Source organism: Cervus elaphus, chromosome 29, assembly GCF_910594005.1.
Source record: "Cervus elaphus chromosome 29, mCerEla1.1, whole genome shotgun sequence".
Classification (NCBI taxonomy): domain Eukaryota; kingdom Metazoa; phylum Chordata; class Mammalia; order Artiodactyla; family Cervidae; genus Cervus; species Cervus elaphus.
This window is the reverse complement of record NC_057843.1, coordinates 43,664,846-43,688,440: the sequence shown is the minus strand read 5'-3', so window position 1 is coordinate 43,688,440 and position 23,595 is coordinate 43,664,846. Positions and strand designations below refer to the sequence as shown.

Genomic DNA, 23,595 nt, shown 5'->3' with positions numbered 1-23,595 from the left:
CCTGGAAAGCCATATATACACATATATATGAATATGTATATGTACATCACCTGAGATATTAAGGAACTTGCACACAACTCCACAGCTAGTAGGTAAATGGTTACTATCCAAATCCAGATCTGTATGAGTCCAATTTTAATAAGACGGGAGGCAAAAAATAACAATACCATCAGCAGATAATTACACTTAAGACCTCTATGTTCATAGTTCTGGACACTAAGCTGTAAATTACAATTACAATTTAACAGGCCATTCTTATTTGTAATCACAAAGAAGCCATTAATAAGCCAAAAAAGAAGGAGCTAATTTGGGAACACGGTCACAGCCCTGTCTACTCTATGATTTTAAATCTGACTAAGCCTGTATAACCTTAAAACATAGCTTCACTTAAAAAAAATAAACACACATACAAGCCACCACCCATGCTGGTACCAAGATAAAGAAAATTATAAACTGCTTTGTCAAAAGGCAGGCTAGAAAACCAATTACAGTGCTCAGCTAAATCCTGCCAGCAGGATTGGCCCTGTATTAAATACCCAAGGTCAACTGTCACTCCCAGTCTCAAGGCACTATCAGAGGACAGCTCACACAGGGTGCTTTCGCCATGTATCAATGTGCCTGGCTAATCCAGAAAGTTAGGAAACCTATGGAGACCTGCACCTCAAAGACATGCCTTTCCTATGAGAATCAGGGAATGAGCACAGGAACTTAAAGAACCTCACATTTCGATACTGTATTGCCAACACCTGGAAGCAGAATCTCAAGTCCTACCTTGGACCTATTGATAAGAATATGCATTTTAACAAGAGCCCCCATGGGATTAGTATGCACTTTAAAGATGGAGACTCAAGTGTTCCCAACAGAACTCTGTCATGATAGCAGAGCTGTCATGATAACCACTAGCCACTTGCACCTACTGAGCACCTGAAATGCAATTAAAGAACCGAATATTTAACTTAAATTTGTAAACAGTCATGCTTACCAAATGATTAGTCATATCCCTAGTAACCAAATTTTTGCTACTATAACAAATAATATAGCTAACACTGTTGCTATGCAGCCCCTCCCCCATAATTTGTGGTACGTCAGAATTAAAGAACATACTCATTTCTAAGTCTTTTCATGTGTAATGACTTAAATTCTAGCAATTTACAGCACTGTATCAAGATGAGTCAAATGCTATTTTGAGGACAAAACACTACTTATTTACAGAAGCAGTGCTTGTTTTCATACTTTAAAGATTTTTCTGGTATTCTTTTGGTAAACTTTTCTGCAAAAACAAAGAAGAGACTGTGGGGAAAAAATATCCTGAACTCCTTCTGTAGGCACAACGGTAAAATTTTGCAAATGACCCCTCGAAAACACGAATTCAACCAGCTCTCAGTAAGAGACGCAATAATTTTCTATTAAGCCATTATCTATGGATGAGATTTAAAACTTTACAATTTATGGCTTCAACTGCCTAAGTATTTCTCATACATTTTTATTTTTAAAATTGAAGTAAAGTTGACTTACAATGTTGTTAATTACTGCTGTGCAGCAAAGTGATTCAGTTATACATATATATCTTTAAAAACATTCTTTTCATTATGATTTATCATAGGATATTGAATATAGTTCTCTGGGCTATAAGCAGAACCTTGTTGTTTATCTAGTCTCTCTCTATATATAAGCTTACATCTGCTAACCGCAACCTCCCACTCTATCCCTCCATTAACCCCCTTCCCCTTGGCAACCACCAGTCTGTTCTTTATGACTATGTTTGTTTCATAGACTGGTTCATTTGTGTCATATTTTAGATTCCACATATAAGTGACATCATACAGTACTTGTCTTTCTCTTTCTTCAGATTAGTTCAGTCGCTCAGTTGGGTCCGACTCTTTGTGACCCCATGGACTGAAGCACACCAGGCCTCCCTGTCCATCGCCAACTCCCCAAGCTTACTCAAACTCATGTCCATTGAGTCAGTGATGCCATCTAACCATCTCATCCTCTGTCAATCCCTTCTCCTCCTGCCCTCAATCTTTCCCAGCATCAGTCCTTCCAATGAATACTTAGGACTGATTTCCTTTAGGATGGACTGGTTGGATCTCCTTGCAGTCCAAGTGACTCTCAAGAGTCTTCTCCAACACCACTGTTGAAAAAATAATTAATTCTTTGGTGCTCAGCTTTCTTTATAGTCCAACTCTCACATCCGTACATGACTACTGGAAAAACCATAGCTTTGACTAGACAGATCTTTGTTGGCAAAGTAATGTCTCTGCTTTTTAAAATTTTTTTTCTGCTTTTTAATATGCTGTCTGCTGCTGCTGCTAAGTCACTTCAGTCGTGTCCGATCCTGTGCGACCCCATAGACGGCAGCCTACCAGGCTCCCCCGTCCCTGGGATTTTCCAGGCAAGAGTACTGGAGTGGGGTGCCATTGCCTTCTCCAATATGCTGTCTAGGTTGGTCATAACTTTTCTTTCAAGAAGTAAACGTCTTTTAATTTCATGGCTGCAGTCACTATCTGCAGTGACTTTGGAGCCCAAGAAAATAAAGTCTATCACTGTTTCCATTGTTTCCCCATCTGTTTTCCATGAAGTGATGAGACCAGTTACCGTGATCTTAGTTTTCTGAATGTTGAGCTTTAAGCCAACTTTTTCACTCTCCTCTTTCACTTGCATCAAGAGGCTCTTTAGTTTTTCTTCGCTTTCTGCCATAAGGGTGGTGTCAACTGCGTATCTGAGGTTATTGATATTTCTCCCAGCAATCTTGATTTCTACTTGTGTTTCATCCAGTCCAGCATTTCTCATGATGTACTCTGCATATAAGTTAAATAAGCAGGGTGACAATATACAGCCTTGACTTACTCCTTTCCCGATTTGGAACCAGTCTGTTGTTCCGTGTCCAGTTCTAACGGTTGCTTCCTGACCTGCATACAGATTTCTCAAGAGGCAGGTCAGGTGGTCTGGTATTCCCATCTCTTGAAGAATTTTCCACAGTCTGTTGTGATCCACACAGTCAGAGGCTTTGGTGTAGTCAATAAAGCAGAAGTAGATGTTTTTCTGGAACTCTCTTGCTTTTTTGATGATTGAATGGATGTTGGCAATTTGATCTCTGGCTCCTCTGCCTTTTCTAAATCCAGCTTGAACATCTGGAAGTTCACGGTTCACATACTGTTGAAGCCTGGCTTGGAGAATTTTGAGCATTACTTTGCTAGTGTGTGAGATGAGTGCAATTGTGTGGTAGTTTGAACATTTTTTGGCATTGCTCTTCTGTGGGCCTTTCTCTTTCTGACTTTACTTAATCTTTAATTGCATCCATGCTGCTGAAAATGGCATTATTTTGTTCTTTTTATGGCTGAGCAGTATTCTATCATGTGTAGGTACCAAATCTTCTTTATCCATTCATGGATATTTAGGTTGTTTCCATGTCTTGACTATTGTGAATAGCGCTGCTATGAAAATAGGAGTACGTGTATCTTTTTGAACTAGAGTTTTGTCTGGATATATGCCCAGGAGTGGAACTGCTAGATCATATGATAGTTATATTTTTAGATTTTTAAGGAACCTCCATACTGTTCTCCATAGTGGCTTCACATTCCCACCAACGGTGTGAGAGGATTTCCTTTTCTCCATATCCTCTCTACCATTTGTTATCTGTAGACTTTTTAATGATGGCCATTCATTGTAGTTTTGACTTCCATTTCTCTAATAATTAGCAATGTTGAGCATCTTTTCCTGTGCCTCCTGGCCATCTGTATGTCTTCTTTGGAGAAATGTATACTTATGTCTTCGGCCCATTTTTCGATTGGGTTGTTCCCTTGTTGAGTTGTATACTTGTACGTTTCAGATATAAACTTGACAATGGAAAGTATACTTGCACGGTACATTCATCATGATGAGTGCGCACCATCTCAGAGAATCAATGGAGGAAAACAAAGACCCATCTGACTGTTGAAGAAAACACTCCATTAAGGGGAGGGGACAGCAAAGACCAGAGACAGGAAGGGGAAAGGTGAGGTTTCCTGCATCCAGCTCCCACACCAACGAAAGGTGGGAGCCCAAGCCAAACTATTAAAAATAATGAAAGTGCACATCAACAAGCCTTAATAATGATTTTGACTTAATAATAAAACAGAAGAGATGAAACTAAAGCAAGTTGTATTAAAACAGTTAGTGTTCTATTTTTTTTCTCATGACAAAACTGAAAGAAAAAGTTCAGATGTTTAGAACAGCCTTATTGCTAAACTTAGAAGGAGACAACCTTCTTTGATCTAGTATCTTGCATGGCATTATTATGTAAATTGAGTTAAATAGACAGTCCATAAAAATGTGTACAATACCCCACCCCCACCCTCACTCAAATTTCAGACATAGGTCAGTATTATTTTTTAAATTCTGAATTAAGCAATGTTGCGCTCCTCTCAAGAAACTTGTCTATGCCTAGTAACCTAAACTATTGGCAGAAACTGTATGCAATCTTAAAGCATAAGAAGGCACCCAACATTCACTACCCTTTCATGGAATTTGTGTTTATCAGGAAATCGGCTAAGCCACCGCATAGTAACAGACCTAACCCACTAGGTGGCGCAATGATGCAGACATAAAAAAGGAGAGCTGCCGTTTCCTTTCAAATTAAAAATTTTAAAATGTAATTCGGAGATTAGAAATGAGCTTTAATAATTACAATAAAATCCCACCACTATAGTTTTTATAATAGGCAAGGTACATATGCAATTCAAAGGAGAAGACCCAAAGTGAGAAATTACACTTTTACACTTTTAGTTGTCATACATATACTATTTAAAACACACACACACACACACTCTCTCACTCTCTCTCTCTCTCTCTCATCTATTGTATAACACATGGAACTCTGCTCAGAGTTATGTGCCAGCCTGGTTGGGAGTGGGGCTTGGGAGAGAATGGATGCATGTATATGTGTGGCTGAGTAATTCCGCTCACTGTTCACCTAAAACTATCACCACACTGTTATCAGCTACACCCCAATACAAAATAAAAAGTTTAAAGTCTGGGGAAAAAAACAAAACAAAACAGTAGATGGATTCCAGCTGACATGGGTTTGATCCCAGGTCAGGGAACTAAGATCCTGCATGCCACTTGGGGCAGCCAAAAACAAAACAAAACCACTAGAGCATATTACAATCAACTGACACCTTACAAGGTTTTTGACCCTGTTCTAGTTGTGGGATAGTCAGAGCAAGTTAAACCATGTGGAAGGTAGAAGACAACACTTTCTCATTGTTAATCGCTGGACCTAATTGCTGGAATATAATTTCTAGGGGGAAAAGTTATCAGAATTGAAGTTTCACATAGAAGGTGGAATCCATTCGTTGATTCACCCAATAAATGTTTATTAAACACCTTTTTCATGCCAGGCTTTGTACTGAGCATTAGAGATTAAACAGTGAGAACAATAAACAAGATCCTGCCTTCATGGAGCTTACAGGCTGATAGTGGCTCAGCTGTAAATCAAGGAGTCTGTCAGCAACTGTAGAACTAAACCTGTGACACAGGCTATGAGGGGAAAGTACAGAAACGTATAGAACAAGAGGAGCTGGCCTCTCCAGGGAGATCAGGGAAGGCTTTCCTTTTTAGCGACCCTGTGGAAATAGGGACTTCAATCCACGGAGAGAGGACACAGCGAGAAAGCATCACAGCTGGGACATAGAGGGGGAGGCCGATGGGGGAACCTGGGTCTCAGTAAGCATCCTGGTCTCATGCATGAAAAAAGTACGTAAAAGTCCAAGGTGGGTCAAGGGCACGAGTAGATCTGTATTTTTATATATTTGAGACCAGACTCCTCATCTTCCTGAGAAGCAGGAAAGAAATCTAAGCTGAGGTTGACAGCCCCAGGGGCTTACAGAATACAGGAGGTGGGAAGGAGGAAGAAAGGGAGAGCTAAACTGAATTCCCGGGTTTCAGTCTGGGGCAGCAATGGCCTTCTCAGAGCAGTAAGGCTGAGGGTTTACCCTAGGGTTTAAACCCCAGTCAAGATCCCCCTTCTACTGTGAGGAAAGTTTAAATCAAACCACCATTTCTAAGCCAAATTCCAAAGTCACCTTTGCAAGTACATAATTTAGGAGTGGGCAAGAAACTGCTTTCAGGGCCTGCAACAGGAATGTTTACCGGGCATTCTGAGAAATGGATACAGACATGGAAAAAGCCAAAGGACCGCGGGAACAAAATGCACTGTCAAGAGTGCTTCACTGGGGAGTTCCCTGGCGGCCCAGGGGTTAGGATTCAGTGCTTTTGCTGCTGAGGGCCCAGGGTTCAACTCCTGGTGGGGAACAAAGATATCAAAGCCACTGCGCGATTAAGGAAATTCAGGTAAGGGCTTCTCCTGCATTTGCCACAAAGACTCGGGCTTCCGCTTCCCTGGAGGCTGGGGTCGGGGGCCAGACAACACAACACGACACTCTGGAGCTCTGACCAGCTGTTCTGGTCTGTCAACAGATGAGCCCCTGGTCTGTCACTAACCAGCTGTAAAGCCTCTAAGCTCTCTGCACAGCTCAGGTAATAGCACCCTCCTCACAGGCTTCTTTGAGAAGATCAACCGAGAATTTTACATGGAAGTTTTTACAAACTGTAAAGTGTCACACAAACGAGGGGGTACTTCCTCTATTAAACAAGTCTCACTCTATAAAAGGCGATTATGGTATACATTTAATAAAAGACTTTTTTTAAAGATCTCATTTAGTCATTCAGCATTTAAGTATCTACAGTGACTCAGGCTTTGAAAACAAAGGCCTATCAACATAGAACAACAGTCCCCACCCTCAGAGGATGCCTTTTTTTTTTTTAGGATGTAGAAAGGCTTGGAATAGTCTGGAGAACAATGGCACTGAATACGCATTGGCAGTGAATACTGAACTGGGGTCTCAGTCGCTGACCTGGCAGCCCCAAGTTTTTCCAAATCCAAAGAACAACATTAATTCCTCTTCTGCACAACATTCCTTCACAACTTTGACCAAGGTGATGGTTTATCATATCTTTGAAGTCCCTTCCATCCCCCAGGAAAGAATGAATTGTTTAGAAATGAAATAGCCAACCACTTAGAAATACAACAGACAGTATTTGTCCCAAAGCTGGAAATCCAGAGCATAAATAACAACATCCAAAACTCAGGCCGAAATGTTTTATCATTGAAGGGCAGTTCAGTGTTAGAGCCTTTCCACATCTTAAAATGTGCTTTGACATGTACTTTCTCCTATTTAAGTTACTTCTTAACTTGGAGGAAGTCTCCACTCATAACTTCTCAACTGGCTCACCATCTAGTCACTGTTTGGGGATAATTTTGTTTTCTTGTTTCTTTTTCTTTTTAATTAATAAGGTGTTAGTTCTTAGTGAATAGGGGCTTCCCAGGAGGTACAGTGGTAAAGAATCCACCTGCAATGCAGGAGACACAAGGGATGTGGGTTCAATCCCTGGGTCAGGAAGATCCCCTGGAGGAGGAAATGGCAACCCACTCCAGTCTTCTTGCCTAGAAAATTCCATGGACAGAGGAGACTGGCAGGCTATCGTTCACGGGGCCACAAAGAGTCCACAAACTGAGCACACACATACACATACAAGGTTTTAGTGGATACATAATTGCAAAGTAAGGTCAATTCAAAGTGAACTACCCTTGGTTTTGGTAGCAATGGAACTTCTGGTTATATTTTACCTAAACAAAAATCTGAACTTGTTAACAATTTCCAATCACATACCACATAGAAAGCTGGCCTGAGATCAAAACCTTGCTTCAGATAGTCCTCCAAGTGGATAATTAACTACAGGTGGGAGCATTATCAACACACTTATTGGGCAAGACACTCTGTGAGGAAATGTGCTGAACACAGAGAAGTGAAAACTTTGGTTCTGCTCTCAAGCTGGGCTGCTGCCTGTGTACCCCCACAAAAAGACAATGAGCAAGTGGCACCTACAGACCAAGACCAGCGCCACGGGAGAAGAAATTTTTTAAAGAGAACATGAGAACACTAGAAGTTTCCATCACCCACCACAGAATCTGGTCAGAATTACATATCTACCTTTTGTCATGGCTGAGCTTTGAACCAAGAACCAACATTTCAAACAATGTCAGCCTTATTAAACTGTCTATGGAAGCTCATGGAACTCCTCAATTCTGGGTCCTCAGGGAAGAAAGCCATGCCGTGAGGATGTGAGGATGACAAAAATGCCCTTAACAGGACTCCAGGGGGAACAGGAGAGAAAGTTTGCACTTGGAGCCTGTCTAGCTCTTTCTACCCCTTGTGCTTGTTGCTCTGGTTTTCAACATCCTCCTACCCCAAAGCCTCCAAAGGCGAACCCTCCAGCACTCCATCGCCAAATGAAGCTCTAAAATTCCCTTTCTATCTTTAACCCAATCTCTCAGTTTTATATATCAATGCTTCCAGTCTCAGGTAGATATCACAAAAAGATGACCTACCTGCCACTGAACTGTGCATGCCTGGTGATCTACACCTCTTAGTGTTTTTTAAAAGATGTACTTTGATCCTGACGAAACTAATAATGGAATTCTGATCCTTAACAGGCAAGTTCCCAAACTTGCCTATCAAAAATGAACATTCTTTCTGATTCCACAACTCAGATGCTTTGTAGCCGCAACAAATTTTTCTTGACATTAACAACAACTGCTGTTTTCTGTGGGATGGGATTACACAGTCATTTCTAACTAGAAGCTGTGGACTTGAAGAAAGTGGACACTCTCACTTGAGAGTCTTAATATTTCTATAACAAAACTATGATTTTCACTAGTAGCCTACATAATCGACTTCCCCATAAAACTGTGTCTTGCTCACCTTAGCGTCTTTGGGGCTTCCTACAGTAATGGACACACATGGGTCATTGAAAAATGAAAACAACTCTATTAAAAACATTGCTATTTCATTGTGACTCCCTGGAGGAAAACTTTCTGTATACTTTCAGTGATAATGTGAAAAAAATCCTACAAATCAACAGAGAGAGGGCCATTAGCTTCTCCCTCTTATTTCTCTGCTCATCTGATTCTGGAAAGCAGAGCTGGGAGCTGAAAGCACCTGTAAGTTTCAAATTAAATGGACCTTGACTCAAATTCCCTCCCTGTCACACAAGCTATGCAACACTGGACATGTTACTTAACATTTCTGAGCCTCATTATCCTCACCTATAAAATTGAGTTTTAACACCCACTCCCAGCTGGTTGGGAGGATTCAGTGAGGTCTGTACCAAGGTCTAACACTGCACTAACACTGCATCAGCCATGTGGCTTCTCTCACTTCACCAGAGAAAAGTCTGTCTGCATCTTACTTTATGTCCTGGGGTCCCCTGACCATTAGGTATTTTACAGAGATATCAGGAGTTCTACTGGATACTTGGGTGGAACTTTAGAAAGCCAGCCCCCAACATACCCATGTTTGCAGAAATCAAGGACAGAGCTTCAGAACCATTCTATAAAGTCCATTAATGCCTATTTTACACTTGTTCATCCAATAATGTAATGGAATGTTGCAGCTTTAGTCTCCAAGCCACCAGCATGGTTTTGGGGGGAAGGGGGGGGGGCAGTGGGAAACACAGTGAGCAAGGCAAGAGAATACATACCCAGACCAATCTCTTTTCAGTTTTCAAAAGGACTGTCTCCATTCTCCTCCTTTCACCTTCCCTGATTTACTAAGCAACTATTCTATGCCTGGAGTAGTAATGCCAAGGACCATAACTGGCCTCAAAAATTCACAATCACCCCCCCAGTGTTAAAAGTGACCCTTCTTCCAACACTAGGCAGAACCCAGGCCTCTCAGAAAACACACTGCTCTTCCAAAAGGATAAACACAAGCAATGAGGTTTACATCTAACTGGGGACATTTATTTTGCAGTTCACTGTTTTCCAAGCATTCATTTTGACGAAGCTCATCCCAGTCAAAAAGCTTGTGTTGCCTCTCACGGAGAACATGAACTATCCATGTTGCAGACTACACAGATGGAGCCAACAATGTCTAAGCTGGAAGAGACGGAAGAGACAGACAGACAGCAGACAGGCAGGACACCAGCTCATGTCGAGGGCACCTCGCTGCATAAATCATTATCCCAAATGTAAAGCCGAAAGGACAAGTCTGGTGATTGTCTGGAGTGATAGGTGAGTGACTGTCATTTTCTCAGGACAGTTCATCGCTGGGACATAATCCAATTGGGCCAACATTTATATGTCACCAACTAATCACACTCAAAGACCGCTTAGAACAACAATGCCATTGTTCCTTGGAGCTCATTACTACACCAAAGCCAAATGAGCTTCCTCCCTTGCCCCACCCCCAAGTGACATGTGTACTCTCCTTGGTTCTATTAATAAGCGAGAGAGATTCTTTAAGGCAGTGCATACTGCCTGCAAATATTCTGGGGTAATAGTAAAAACATTGCTGACATGTGATTTCTAAAGTAAATCATGAACATGATACATACAAAGTAAATCATAAACATGAAAATTAAGAAATTCAGAAAATTTGGCAATGCCTGAACTAACTTTACTTTAAACTCAGCTCTATTTCCCAACATTTTACACAGGAATGGCCCCCAGAGAACTTTATTTTTAAAAAGCTGGTGACTAACCGGTTCTCAAATGTGAGGAGGTTTCAAGGATTGAGAGGGGTGATGGTGCAATGCCAGCTGCCTTTCTTAATTCCTTGGCTTTTGTGGAATTATCATTTCATGCAAGAATTTGACTTCTTGTTCTAAATTTAAAGGACACTGTCAAATAAAAATAAGGCTGCTTTGTAAAAATACACAAAGCAGCACTGTGCGACCCTTCCTCAGGCTGTAACACTACTAGCTGAAATATTCATAGACACCTGGATCAGAAATACATATATGTTTAAAACCAATCATTTTTGTTGTAGGAGTGAAATTAGGTCAGTGCCCTTAAGAAGCCCCCCTTCAGCTCTATTTTCCACTCTCCAAACAAAGAAAGCTTTTGTGCATTGTATTAGCCACTGTAAACTGTTTGGACATCCACTGTTAGCCCTGGTTGACTGGCTAAGTCAGGCGAAAAAAGAGATAAAACAGGAGATTCTGTCAGTATATTTCTAGCATGTTCAAAATTTAAGCGAGCTTTTGTACAGAGCCAGCTCACTCTGCTGAACCAGTGGCTGAAATGAAGTTACTGCTCATGCTTATCTTGGCACTTAGAACATTTGCTTTCCTTACCACTTCAAATTTCTCTGCAAGGAGTCTTCAGAAGCAGCACTACAGATCTAAGCCTAAAATAAAATATGAATCAATAAATCACTTGGCTAGTCTGATTCTAGCTACTCACCTGAAAGCAATAGTAGTAACGTCCCTAATTAGTCAGGGTCAGAGGCAAAATTCTTTGAATGAGAGAGAAGACATTCTAAATTAAGAAAAACTCAGTTCTTTCCACATGGGGCATCATTATATAGGGAGGGTTTTGCAAAAACCGAGTCAAGATGTTTAAATGTCTCAAGAGCAACACATTACAGCTCATATTTTGCAGATAAGAAGTGGGTCAGACACTATTGCCAAATGTTTTGGTAGACTAGCATGTGCTATCAGCATGAGACGTGAGGCACAAAACAGGATCAAGATTGAATCTTTTCACTTAACTTGTCAAAAGACAGAAGAAGTTAAAAGACAGAGAGAGGAAAGGGGGACATTCTCTTCAGGGGATCTTCCCAACCCAGAGATCGAACCCGGGTCTCCTGCACTGCAGACGAATTCTTTATCATCTGAGCCACCAAGGAAGCCCATCAATCTATAAACCAGATTTACATAAGACCTTTTACTTTATTAATAAGTAACAAAATCAGGGGGAGGGATAAGTTGGGAGTTTGGGATTAAAACATACTACTACAGAGAAAACAGATATCCGATAAGGGCCTACTATACAGCACAGGGATATTACAGTATCTTGTAATAACCTATAACGGAAGAAAATATTTTAAAATGTATATATATTTATCTACATGTATAACAGAGCTGCTTTTCTGTACACCTGAAACACAACATTGTAAATCAACTATATTTCAATAAAATTCTTTAAACATTAAAAAAATAAAACTAATAAATCAAAACGACTTCAAAAAGAAAATACCTGGACTTCCCTGGTGGTTCAGTGGTTGGTTAAGAATCCACCTGCCAATGTACAGGACACAGGTTTGACCCCTGGTCCAAGAAGACTCCAAGTGGGCAACTAAGCCCACATGCCGCAACTCCTGAGCGTGCATGCCACAACTAGAGAAACCCACGGTTAGAAAATCGTGGTTAGAAAACCAAGGTCCAGCTCAGCCAAAAGTAAATACATTTTTTTTTTAAAAAAAGGAAATATTCATTAAGTTTCACAAAGTTATACACCAAAGAGCAGCTCTTAGAACCAAGTCACTTCTCAGCCTGTATTAATTTATAGGCCTGCAAGTTAAAACTTCTCAAGCTTACTCATACTGAAAAGTACCAACCATCACAGAGCAGTTGAGAAACAGAGGCCCTTCAGAGACAATACTTTGGGACAGCTTAACAGTGGCATCCACACTCCAGCTGGTGATGATAAAGTCTGATAAAGTACTGATTCCGAACACAGATTACAGAAAGCAGTCCTGTGACTACTGGGCATCATGTTCCTCGGTAATAGTGATAATACAAGCAAATCAGAACCACTGCAATGAAATTGCCATTGCAACCCCAGGAGGGACCTATGCCATTTCTTGTTTGCTGACACTCAGCTTCCCCTAGACCCAGAGACTAGAAGCCCCAATCCCTTTGCCCAAGGGGCACCAATGAGGTGCAAGTATTTACTTAAGATCTAAAAGGATGAAGGGAAACAGATGCCATTTGTTTTCCTTTTTCTTTTCCTGTAGCAGCAGTCATAGGCAGAAACTGACTTCCCAGACCACAGAGTTTTGCAGCTACCTCCAAGCTCCATATCGTTTCAGCCTCCTCTTGGCTACACAGGCTGAGAAAATCAAAGAGGTCCTGGCTCAGGGCAGAAGCAGCTTTCTAACTTTCTAGGAGGCAAATCAGAGACCTAGGGATGGGCCCTGAGTTTTCATCCCTCCAGCCTTTTGTTCTGTAGGCATCTAATTCCCTCCATTAAATCCCTTTCTCCTTGAAACATCTAGAATAATGTCTGTCTTCTTCACTGAGCCCTGACCCAGAGGTATACAATGCCTATTTCACAGGTGAGCAGAGTAAATTGCCTAAGGCCACGCAAGTTTCAGGACAAAAAGAACTCACACCCAGGTCTGCCTGACTTCAACAGTCACAGAATGAAAGTTAAGCATGTCTCCAGCCTATGACCCAGCAATTCTACTCCTAGGAATTTACACAAGAGAAATGGGGGCACAAGCCAACAGAACCAAGTATGAGGTGACTTTCATAGCAGCTTTACGCATAATAGAAATAAAACAAAAATCTGACAACAACCCAAATATCCATCAACAAAAGAATGAATAAACAAACTGGTAAATTCATACAAATGACGTATATATTATTGAGCAAAAAAAAAAAAAAAAAAAAACTACTGAATCACATAACCACACAAAGGTTACACTGAGGAAAGAAACCAGATACCAAATGCTGACTTCATTTATACAGATCCTATCAAAGTGTGAAGCAAAGCTATACGATGCTAAGAGAGGTTCCCTTGTCAGTGGGGTGGTACCAGTCGAAAAAGTGGCAAGAGAAAACAACCTTCTAGAGTGATGGAAAGTTCTATTTTTTGATCCAGGTGGTAATCACACAATGCATACATTCATGTAAAAGTTCAGCCAGCTCTGCAACTGGATAGTAACGGTGGCTGCACAAGCAGATGCCACTGAATTTACACTTAGAATGGTTAAAATGGTGGATCGTACTGTGTTTTACTACAATTAAAAAAAAAAAAGTATCAAGCGCCCCACTTCTGGGTTTTACTATATGTGCTATACTTTAATTTTTAAAAATACAGGAAAATAATAATATAGAAAAAACTTCGCTGTGAGTTAAGTAAGCTTTTGAGGACACACTCAGGAGACCACTGTTCCCACAGGAAAATTTTCCTCACTTTCAGGCAAATATTTTTCACCTCACTTCTTTGGTAAATTCAGTCTACCTTTCCTGTCTCTTCCCAACTCTTGAGTAAAGACATCTGCAAACTATACTTAAGCACTATAAGCCAATCGAGTATTGCTTCTTCTACTGCTGCCTGCTAAGTGGCTTCAGTCATGTCCAACTCTGTGCGACCCCATAGACAGCAGCCCACCAGGCGCCTCTGTCCCTGGGATTCTCCAGGCAAGAATACTGGAGTGGGTTGCCATTTCGTTCTCGGCCTCTGATTAAAACCTGAAAAAACGCTGATATTCAAAGTGAACTCATTACCTCTTGATTTCAATGTATTGCCACTTGCCTGTTTTTAGACTCTTCACAATAACACCAGAAGGAAAAGCACAAATACTTCCAGTTGCATTTCTGGAAAATTTCAATGGATGTCTGAGATGCCACAAATCTCTCTCCCCTCTTAAAACTCACCCAGACACTAAACAGACCCGACCAAGGCAGGCGAAGTGCTCTCCCTGAAGTTAGGCGGAAAAAACCCCAAGTGCCTGAGGTAACCATGAAATGTGGCTGCCGGAGAGTGACTTCATGCCAGTCAGTAACAACGAAAGAGGTCTTGCAACAGTCACCAGGAGGCTGTCTCCAGCACACTGGTGAAGAACAAGTCAGAAAGGGCTCCTAGTGACAGGCCTGCCTTACCTTCTGTGCCCATGCTACAGGCAATGTGGTTCCTGGGAGAGGATTCCATGGGGAAGGGAGGGGCTACTGGAGGTTCCCAGGATGCAGCTTTCACTGGGAAGGGTGGAGGGGAAAGGGAAGAGGAAGGAAAAAGAACTCTCAAGAAGCTCTGTGAGATGGTTGCAGCTGCTGACTTGGGGCTGCAGAGTGAGGAAGAGAATTCAGTACCCACTGAGCTGGTACATTATTTAAGCTGCAACTGAATAATAGATCTTTCCATCACTTCTTGAGCTAAACAAGACAGCCACTCTTAAAAAACTGCTTTGCAGAGAGACTGCATTGAATCTCTTCTTCAAAGAGAAAACAGAGAGAAAGAAAACACACACAATTTGTCTAAGGAGTATGAGAGTACTTCAAGGTAACAAGAACCAAAAGAAATTTAGAATGTTCTCTAGGCTTTACACTGGATACTGAGAATCTTAAGCACAGTAAGAGACTTCAGAGATGATCAAGTATAGTTATCCCTATAAAGTACCTGGGAATTATTAATAGAATTACATGCCTTAGCTAAAGTCACCAAGCTAATTCTTAGTACAGCTTATATACCATCAAAGAAAGGATCTGTATATTAATAAAATTCTACATTATTTTTTTCTTATGGACAAACTATCATCCACTCACTCTATCAATGTCAGGAATCTAGGAATCCAAGTTCTCAATGAGTCTTTCATTCTTACTACTTTATGCAATAAGGCTTCCCCAAATCAAGTCAGTAAAATGTGGTCAATCCTTTAGTGAATGTGCCTGGTGACCTGTCAGTGTCTGGGGTGACCAAGATGACGCAGACCAGGGAGGTGCTCACAGCTGACAGGAAATGACTGGCATAAGGCAGACATGATAAGGGCTCAAATAAACACTGGCGTGTGCAAATAACCAATCACAGGCCAGGAGGTAACTGATTCAGCCTGAAGAAGGAGGATAAGGGAGCAACTAAAAATGAGCTCACCAGGAAGTTTCTTCTAAACTATTCTTTTCGAAAGCAGAAATGGCTAGCTTGGCTAATACTGATTTCTTCAAAGAACTTCACTCCGCTTTGCTAGATATATTTGGAGACAGTCGTCCGAGGATGGAGAATGGGCTGGTAGCCTCTGACGGATACATCACCCCTCCTCCCCATTGCCGAGCCCAGCACACGCAACCTCTCAGATGTCCACTGCAAAAGGAGGCAGAGAAGAAACCCCACAACCTAGGATTTGGAACACTTCCTTTATAAGAAATGTTTCTCGGTGAATGGAAACAAATAGCCACACATGGAACATTATTTCATCAGAACAACAAAGGTTCACGAAGCTACAAGTCCTAGAAGAGAAGTTCATGAAATCCTGTTGATGACTAGAATGCATTATTTCCCCAGCTCACCTCCAACTAAGTGACAAAACCGAGTATCTGCAGTATTCTCTCATCTCTAACAAAGCTTTTTCTAACACATACAATGGCAAAGATACAACCAGCTTCTGGGACTCTCCTGGTGGCCCACTGGTTAGGACGCTGCACTTTCACTGCAAGGGACCCAGGTTCAATCCCTGGTGGGGGAACTAAGATCCTGTATGCCCTGTGGCCAACAAAACAACACATACAACTGCACTCTAGTCATTACCTATTAATTACAGCCTAATAACTGTTAGTGAAAGTCGCTCAGTCGTGTCCAACTCTTTAACGACCAGCAAGACTATCCCAATAATTTTCTTCCACAGTGTATTATATATGTTCCTTCTAAATGCCCCTGACTTCTCACTAACTGTATTGTCACTAGCTATAAAAACATAACTATATACTTAGACCTGTGGTTATATAGGGTGTCTGTCAGATGAAGCATAGTACAATTAAAGTTTCCAAAGACGACATTTTTCTCTTGTGAACATAATGTATATATTTCATATGGCTGAGTAAAGTCTATAACACATATAATAATTACTGTATTGATTATCTCTGAAATCCGTGCTCACATATGCATATGGGTAAAATTCAGTAAACATCTGTACTCAAGGATGTGACATGACGTTTTTGCCACGATTAATAGTATAATTTGAAATCCTGGGGTCAGAAGAGCTTCCTGAAATATCCGACAAATATTTTATTTTCAAAAGATCTATCAATAGTCTTTTACCACTACTATCAATACCCCCAAACTCTTCTCCACCCTCTCCACACACACACAGAAAATGATGGAGGAACAGAAACATAAGTAGAAACTATAGTCTATAATCTAATCAGACAAAATATTTAGCCTGAAAGCTAAAATAAAACACTCATTATCATCAAAATTTACACTGCTATGGTTTGCAACACACCATGATGTATAAATGACAGAGAAGCTGCACTGTTTTTAAGATTAAAGACCTGATTTAACTTTAACCATCTGGCAGAGGCACTAAACAAATATCTGTACTGACTTTAAATGACTAAAGAACAAGTTACTAATTGAAAGCCTAGGATTTCTCATGAAAACTGTGCACACCCACAGAATTAGGGATTCTGGTGACTGAAACAAAGTGTTTTCTGTCATGATTTTTTTTTTTCCTGCCATGGTTTTATTCACCGACCATGAAGAACTTCAATTGCTCTTTCCTCCAGGTCACAGCAGGGCGCTTTTCCCTATCTCAAGACTTACGATTCCTATGACAATCCTTGTTAAAGTATAATTTACAGACCAATATGAGCTTCGTTTTTAGTGAGTTAGATGCATTCCACGGGAGGCTGCTTGGGTCTCTCTACTCTTAAGCACGGATGAACGGTGACTAAGGTGTATCTGGTAACAGAGGTATGTCCTCCAGGAGGGCCAAAGCTCTTCCCCTCTTTTCACGCTATCCTACTGCAAATGTCACACCAACGGACCTTCATATTGCAGAATGGCTCACGGGAAGCAGAGAAAGGAATGAGACTTACAGAAGACATTAAATAGCTTCACAAATACACTGTCTGCAGTTACAGATAAGAGAACTGGGTAGACAATGGCTCGATGCACACATTAAGACATAAGTCCATCAAGTTCAACTTTCCTGTCTTTTCTGGGCCATGCTGTGCTGACTTCCCTGAAGGTGTGGTTGAGGTACACCTAGCTCTCCATACCTAAATGTCACACCCACAATTTAAGAGTATTTTCCAAAACTCAGATTTCAAGGGCTCTCTTCACAATTTTTTATCTTATTCTCACTCCGCTCATCCTGATAATTTACTATTTTTCTTAAATCAAACTCACTGTTTTACTTAATACTTATTTTTGCCCCATTCTAAGCAAACTATCCATGAAATAAGTGAGTTTACAGACTGGCTTTACGTTTTTTATTTATACAAGAGGAATGCACGGTAATTAAAGAAAGGGCAATGTCCCCCCCCTGTACAGTCTGTCTGTACAACACACTTGGGAAAAAAACACTGTTCAGGAGATAGCAAAAAAGACAAGAGAAAATGCACAACAAACTTCATAGATGGTTTTCCAATGACAGTCCTGCATCTCCCTTTTGAGCTCATTATTGAGGCTGATGCAGCTTTGGATGAAAGAGACTCTAGTCCCCTTAAAAAGCCAGAATGAAACAGTCACCATTAGGGGAAGGCCCATGCAGGACTGCCTGGGCTCTAGCAGTCAGAGGCCAAGTTCTAGGAAGGGCACTTCCTAATGAAGCTGCAAAAGTGGACGCTGGTACTTTCCACCTCAGAACTCTCTTCCTCATACGGTGACACGGGCAGCGTACAGATTTACTTGGCTCCCTTCCTAGGTAGCCTTCAAACCTGGAACTAGCTATTGCCAATAGCAGATAGTGGGACTGAGTGCCTGATAACTTTTTTCCATTGTTGTTATATGACTTTTGCAAACTTTTTAAAGGAGATACCATCTCAAACCCTCATAAATTTGCTAGCTAAAGGAGCTTCTACTCATAAGGGTAATCATAAAAGTTCCTGTGGGGATGAAGTAGGTTCTAAATTGCTTTAGGGAATATTTCTTTCTGAACCTTAAAAAAAAGCCCATGTAGGACTTCCCTGGTGGTCCAGTGGTTAAGAATCCACCTGTCATTGCAGGGGCCAAGGGTTAGATCCCTGGTCCAGGAAGATCCCACATGCTGTGGAGCAACTAAACCTACAAGCCCCAACTACTGAAGCCTGTGCACCGACAGCCCGTGCTTCTCAACAAAAGGAGTTACCACAACGAGAAACCCTTGCACCACAACGAGAGCATCGCCCCGGCTCACTACAACTAGAGAAAGCCCGTGCTCAGCAATGAAGATCTAGTGCAGCCAAAAAATTTAAAAAAAAAAAAATTTTTTTTTAAAAAGGGCCATGTAAGAAAACAAGTTTTTAACCCACTAAACAGGTGTTGAATCTGACCCCGACGCTTGGATTTAGGATGAAAAAATGAACTCAGTAAAACATCTTAGACAATCATTCTACCATGCCCACTTAATTTTCAATGAAAATTCTTCTCAACCCCAAGGCTGGCTGGTCCAAGGCCATTCCAGCCCAGCACTTGTTGCCCTGTGATTATCGCCTCAAGTCTGATCAACAAGGCATTTTATAGGGTATCAGCTCTCAACCTAGATAAACTAATCTACAGCCACAGCTCCTCAATGGGATTTGTTTCAGGGATTAGGCAAGGAATTCCCTGATGGCTCATATTTTTGGTAGAGGTATGTTGAAAGTCTCAGCGTGACTACTAACCCTTCCTAACTCTTCACCCCACCCGCCCTTCCCACACATAAAGCTACTCTCCCACCAAATCTGCATGACTTTTTCAACTATAGAACATGTGACGGCACACAAGACTCAAGTGGCCCTGCCTAGTTTCAAGGACTTATCTGTCTCCTAAGAAGAACGTCTTCAGAAAAGAAAAACTTGCTGAAGTCACCAGGGATTTTATCAGCTCCCTCGAATTCCCAGGCACTTCTCCCACGGAAGAGAAACGTCTGGCTGCGACCTTTTGTCAATATACAAAGAATTAGACTAAAAGTTAAACAAATGGAGGCAGAAATCCTTACAAATGGAACTCCCCAACAAGTGATGCTAAAAAATTTAAGATCTTAAGCATATGAGTGCCCCCCAAATAGTAATATTCCCTATGTAGGGGGTGTGGGGTAGAGTGTTTACTAGGAAACTGGCTCACTCCTTTGCAGGAAAAGTCAAGTCATTAATACACTAGGGATTTCTGTGGCTTTTTCTTAAAGTTCTCTTACTGGCATTCAAGGTCTTTCAAGAGTGTGAGCATCTCTTGTTCTTTCCCCCAGCAACTGCCCTGATACCTACCTGGCATCTCCTACTTGTGCTTCTAGGTCCCACTTGCCTTAGTAACCCAGGATCCTGCATGTAAGAGTTTTCAGCACCTGTTTTGGTTCATATTACAGTCAGCCCTCCATATCCTGAGGATTCAACCAATCATGGACCAAAAATGTATGGGGGCAGGGGAGAAATCCCAGAAAGTTCCAGAAAGCAAAACTTGAATTTGTCATACCAAGAACTATTTACATGTCATTTACATTGTGATTACAAGTATTTACATAATATTTACATTGTATATGGTATTGTAAGTAGCCTGTGTTTGCATGCTCAGTCACTTCAGTCTTATGGGACTACTTGCCAACCCTATGGAACACAGCTGCTAGGCTCCACTGTCCATGGGCTTCTCCAGGCAAAAATACTGGAGTGGGTTGCCATGCCCCTCCTCTAGGGGATCTTAACCTAGAGATGATTTAAAGTGTACAGGAGGATGCCTTGAGGTTACAGGAAAATACTATGTATGCCATTTTATATTAAAGACTTTGAGCATCTTTGGATTTTGGTATCCTACAGAGGTCCCAGAACCATTCTCCCCCCTTGCATGATACCGAGGAATGACTGTACAAGCTACTGTTTATTTAGCACCCACTAGTCAGGCACCGGCACATTTCACTCAGTTCTCACTCAACCCTGTGAGGCGTGTTATTAGCCCCATCTTCCAGACTGACTTACGCTGTGAGGAATCTGTTCAAACAGCAAACTTTCTTCCCCAAAAGAATCCCCGAAGGGAGTGTGCAGAGGACAATCCCACACTTTGTTGCATTTCCGTCCTGCAGAGTGTGCATCTGTAACTCACACTCCCTCCTTCAGCCACAGGTATCCCAGCAGAGTCTGCACAATCTAAAAACACACCTAAAATTTTCAGCTTGTATAGCAGACTCTTAAAAGACAGAAATTGAGTCTTGCTTATCTCATGCACTCACCTCTTCACAATGGACCGGCACAAGTAGGTGCTCATTATGCTATTAGCTGCGTGGTCCTGAAAAAGTTGCAGCAACGAATCGAGGTGGGGGAAATCTCCCTTTGTCAATCTCTGACAGCAGCTCAGAAAAAGTGCAAGAAAAACCTCAAAAGCCACCACCGCCTTAGTAAGGCACCCCCCCTTCTTTCATCTCCCCAAAGAGGGAAAACTACAGCATCCTGTTCATATCTCTAATTGGAATACATAGTCTTAAAGATTTGCATTCTTCCCCAACAAGACAGGGTGACAGAGGCATCCCCACACTGAAGTGAAGCCAGTCATGAAAATTTATCTAATAACCAAATTTAATTCTCTAAGGCAGACTATCACATGGCACTCTGCTACAAATGCAATCATGACCACTAACTCCTCACTTAAAAAGAAAAGTCTGATTCCAAAGTCTGTATGCAGACTATCTCGCCCAGGAATAATCCAGACACAAGTGGACCTGTTCTCTCAGAGGGTCAGCACAGCTGGCCCAGACCACCTAAAGATCTGAGGACAAGGGCCTCTTGCCTTCTCTGCTGGGATTCCCCTAACTGAGGAAGGGAGGGCAGTTTCTATGTCGGGATGAGGGCAGTTTCTATGAGGGCAGTTTCCACTGGGAACTGCAGGGAAACCACAATCATTACTCAGGCTAGACAGTTGCCAAGACGGCAGCGCTGCCTAACTGAAGCTAAAACAGAGGTGGGAGGCTGTATTCCTTTCCATTACTAAGCCCTGGAGTATTCACTCCCAAGTTCATCCACATTTCAAGAATTTTAAAACCCTGTAGTCAAAACCCTGATTATTTATAATTTAAAATAAAACTACTGTATAAAGCAGAGACTTCACAAATGAAGACAGAAAAGGAACTGGTGACAGGTAAGATAATACCAGAGTACAAACAATTCATCACTCTCTTCTCGTGGCGTCCTCCCAAACCCCATCTCCACTTCCTACAGCAAACAACTTTTACTTCTACTGCAGATGTAACTGATTAAAAGGGAAAATGAGGATTCTGGTCCAAAGAGTTGTCAGTGAGTCTCACGCACACAAGCCTGTAATTTTGCATCAACCAGAGAGTGAGGTTTGGAACCGAGAAGCAAAAAGGCACAGGGCAGGCGACACAGCAGGCACAGTGAGACGCCCCCGAAATAGTAGGGATCCAAGACAGAGTTCAAGACAGTTTTTCCCTATTCGCGACTTAACGCGAAATCCAAGTGACTTTAGAGAACAGAGAGAAGGATCCAGGAGCCTCGGAGGCCACGAGCCACCACCCCCGTCCGGTGAAACCTACCCGCTGCCCTCAACCCCACCTCCCCATGGGAGAATCCCAGTCACCCATGGCGCATCCGGGAAGCCCACCACGCGCTCCCAGGCTCTCTCCTCGCGACCCTTCTCCCAACCAAGCGGAACGCAAGATGGAACTCACAGGGAGCCAGCCTGACATTTCCCGCCGAGGTGGAAACCCGCGATCTCCTCGCACCGGCATCTTCGGGCGCGGTCCCGCGTGGGCGCGCCTGTCCTGGGCCCCACTCCTCCTCCTTGTCCAGGCTGCAGGTCAGTCCCCCGCCCCGCAGCCGGGTTTTAGCCCGGTGCAAGTCCGCGGGGACCCACCCCTTTGTCCCTCCCTCCACGGCGGCGGCGGCGGCAACGGCCCGCCCCCTACCCAACGCAGCGCCTCTGCGCCGGCTGCCTGGCCGCGGAAACTCTCAAGTGGGCCGCTACCACCCCTGCACGGCCGGGGGGAGGGCTTGCAGGCGCCGTGCTTCCGGAGTCCCCGCGGAGCGGCGTGCCAGACTCTCGGCTGAGGACCGAAGAGGGGGGCGGCAGCAGGGAGACCCCGAGGACCGAGCGTCCCGCGGCCCTCACACCCAACCCCCCTCCGGCGGACCCGATGGTTCGCTCCGCGGCGCGCACTCGGGGCAGCAGGTCCGGCTCCGGGCGCGCGCCGGGGAAGCGCTGCAAGTTAGCAGTGAGTGCGGGGTGGTCTCATTGTCCGCGGGGAAAGAATCTGCCTGCAATGTGGAAGACGGAGGCTCGGATCCCTGGGTCAGGAAGATTCCCCTGGAGAAGGGAATGGCAACCCACCCCAGTATTCTTGCCTAGAGAACCCCATGGACAAAGGAGCCTGGTGGGTCCATGGGGTCGCAAAGAGCTAGACACTACTGAGCGACTGACACTTTCACTTTCTTTCTACCCCCAAGGTCGCGTGCGCAGCTTGTACGAACCCTTTTTGGAGAGGTTTGCAAAAGAAGGAACCAGGGAATCTCCAACGTTTCTTTTTGTCCTGCCTAGAGACCAGACCGGCCAGCCAACACACACACATACACACCCACGACTGTACCCCCACGTTTCTGGGCTCAACAATTGATACCCTGAATTCGGAGGGTGTGAGATGTTCGTGTTAAATACAAGACTTTTCAGGAAAATATATTCCAAGTTATCTCTTTGGCACATTCCCAACAACTCCAGGAGAGATTAAAACTCCTCTTCCATCAACAGCTTCTGAGGCTTTTTTTTTTTTTTTTGGAAGTGAAAGTCGCTCAGTCCTGCCCGACTCTTTTCGACCCCATGAACTGTAGCAGTCCTTGGAATTCTCCAGGCCAGAATACTGGAGTGGGTAGCCTTTC

The 23,595-nt window shown here is 42.7% G+C and overlaps 1 protein-coding gene across 5 annotated transcripts in view; it reads right to left on the bottom strand.

Annotated features, from left to right (window-relative positions):
• The window catches only part of TJP2 (tight junction protein 2), a 123,611-nt gene that overhangs the window by 55,097 nt on the left and 44,919 nt on the right, over positions 1-23,595 (bottom strand). For 3 of the 5 annotated variants that reach the window (XM_043891250.1, XM_043891255.1, XM_043891257.1), the window contains exon 1: positions 22,395-22,519. The exons of the other annotated variants lie outside the window; for them this stretch is intronic. In XM_043891250.1, the coding sequence (XP_043747185.1) occupies positions 22,395-22,454 (60 nt within the window). In that variant the 5' untranslated portion in view covers positions 22,455-22,519. Of the gene's footprint in view, positions 1-22,394; positions 22,520-23,595 lie in introns of those variants that run through there. 5 annotated transcript variants of the gene reach the window in all.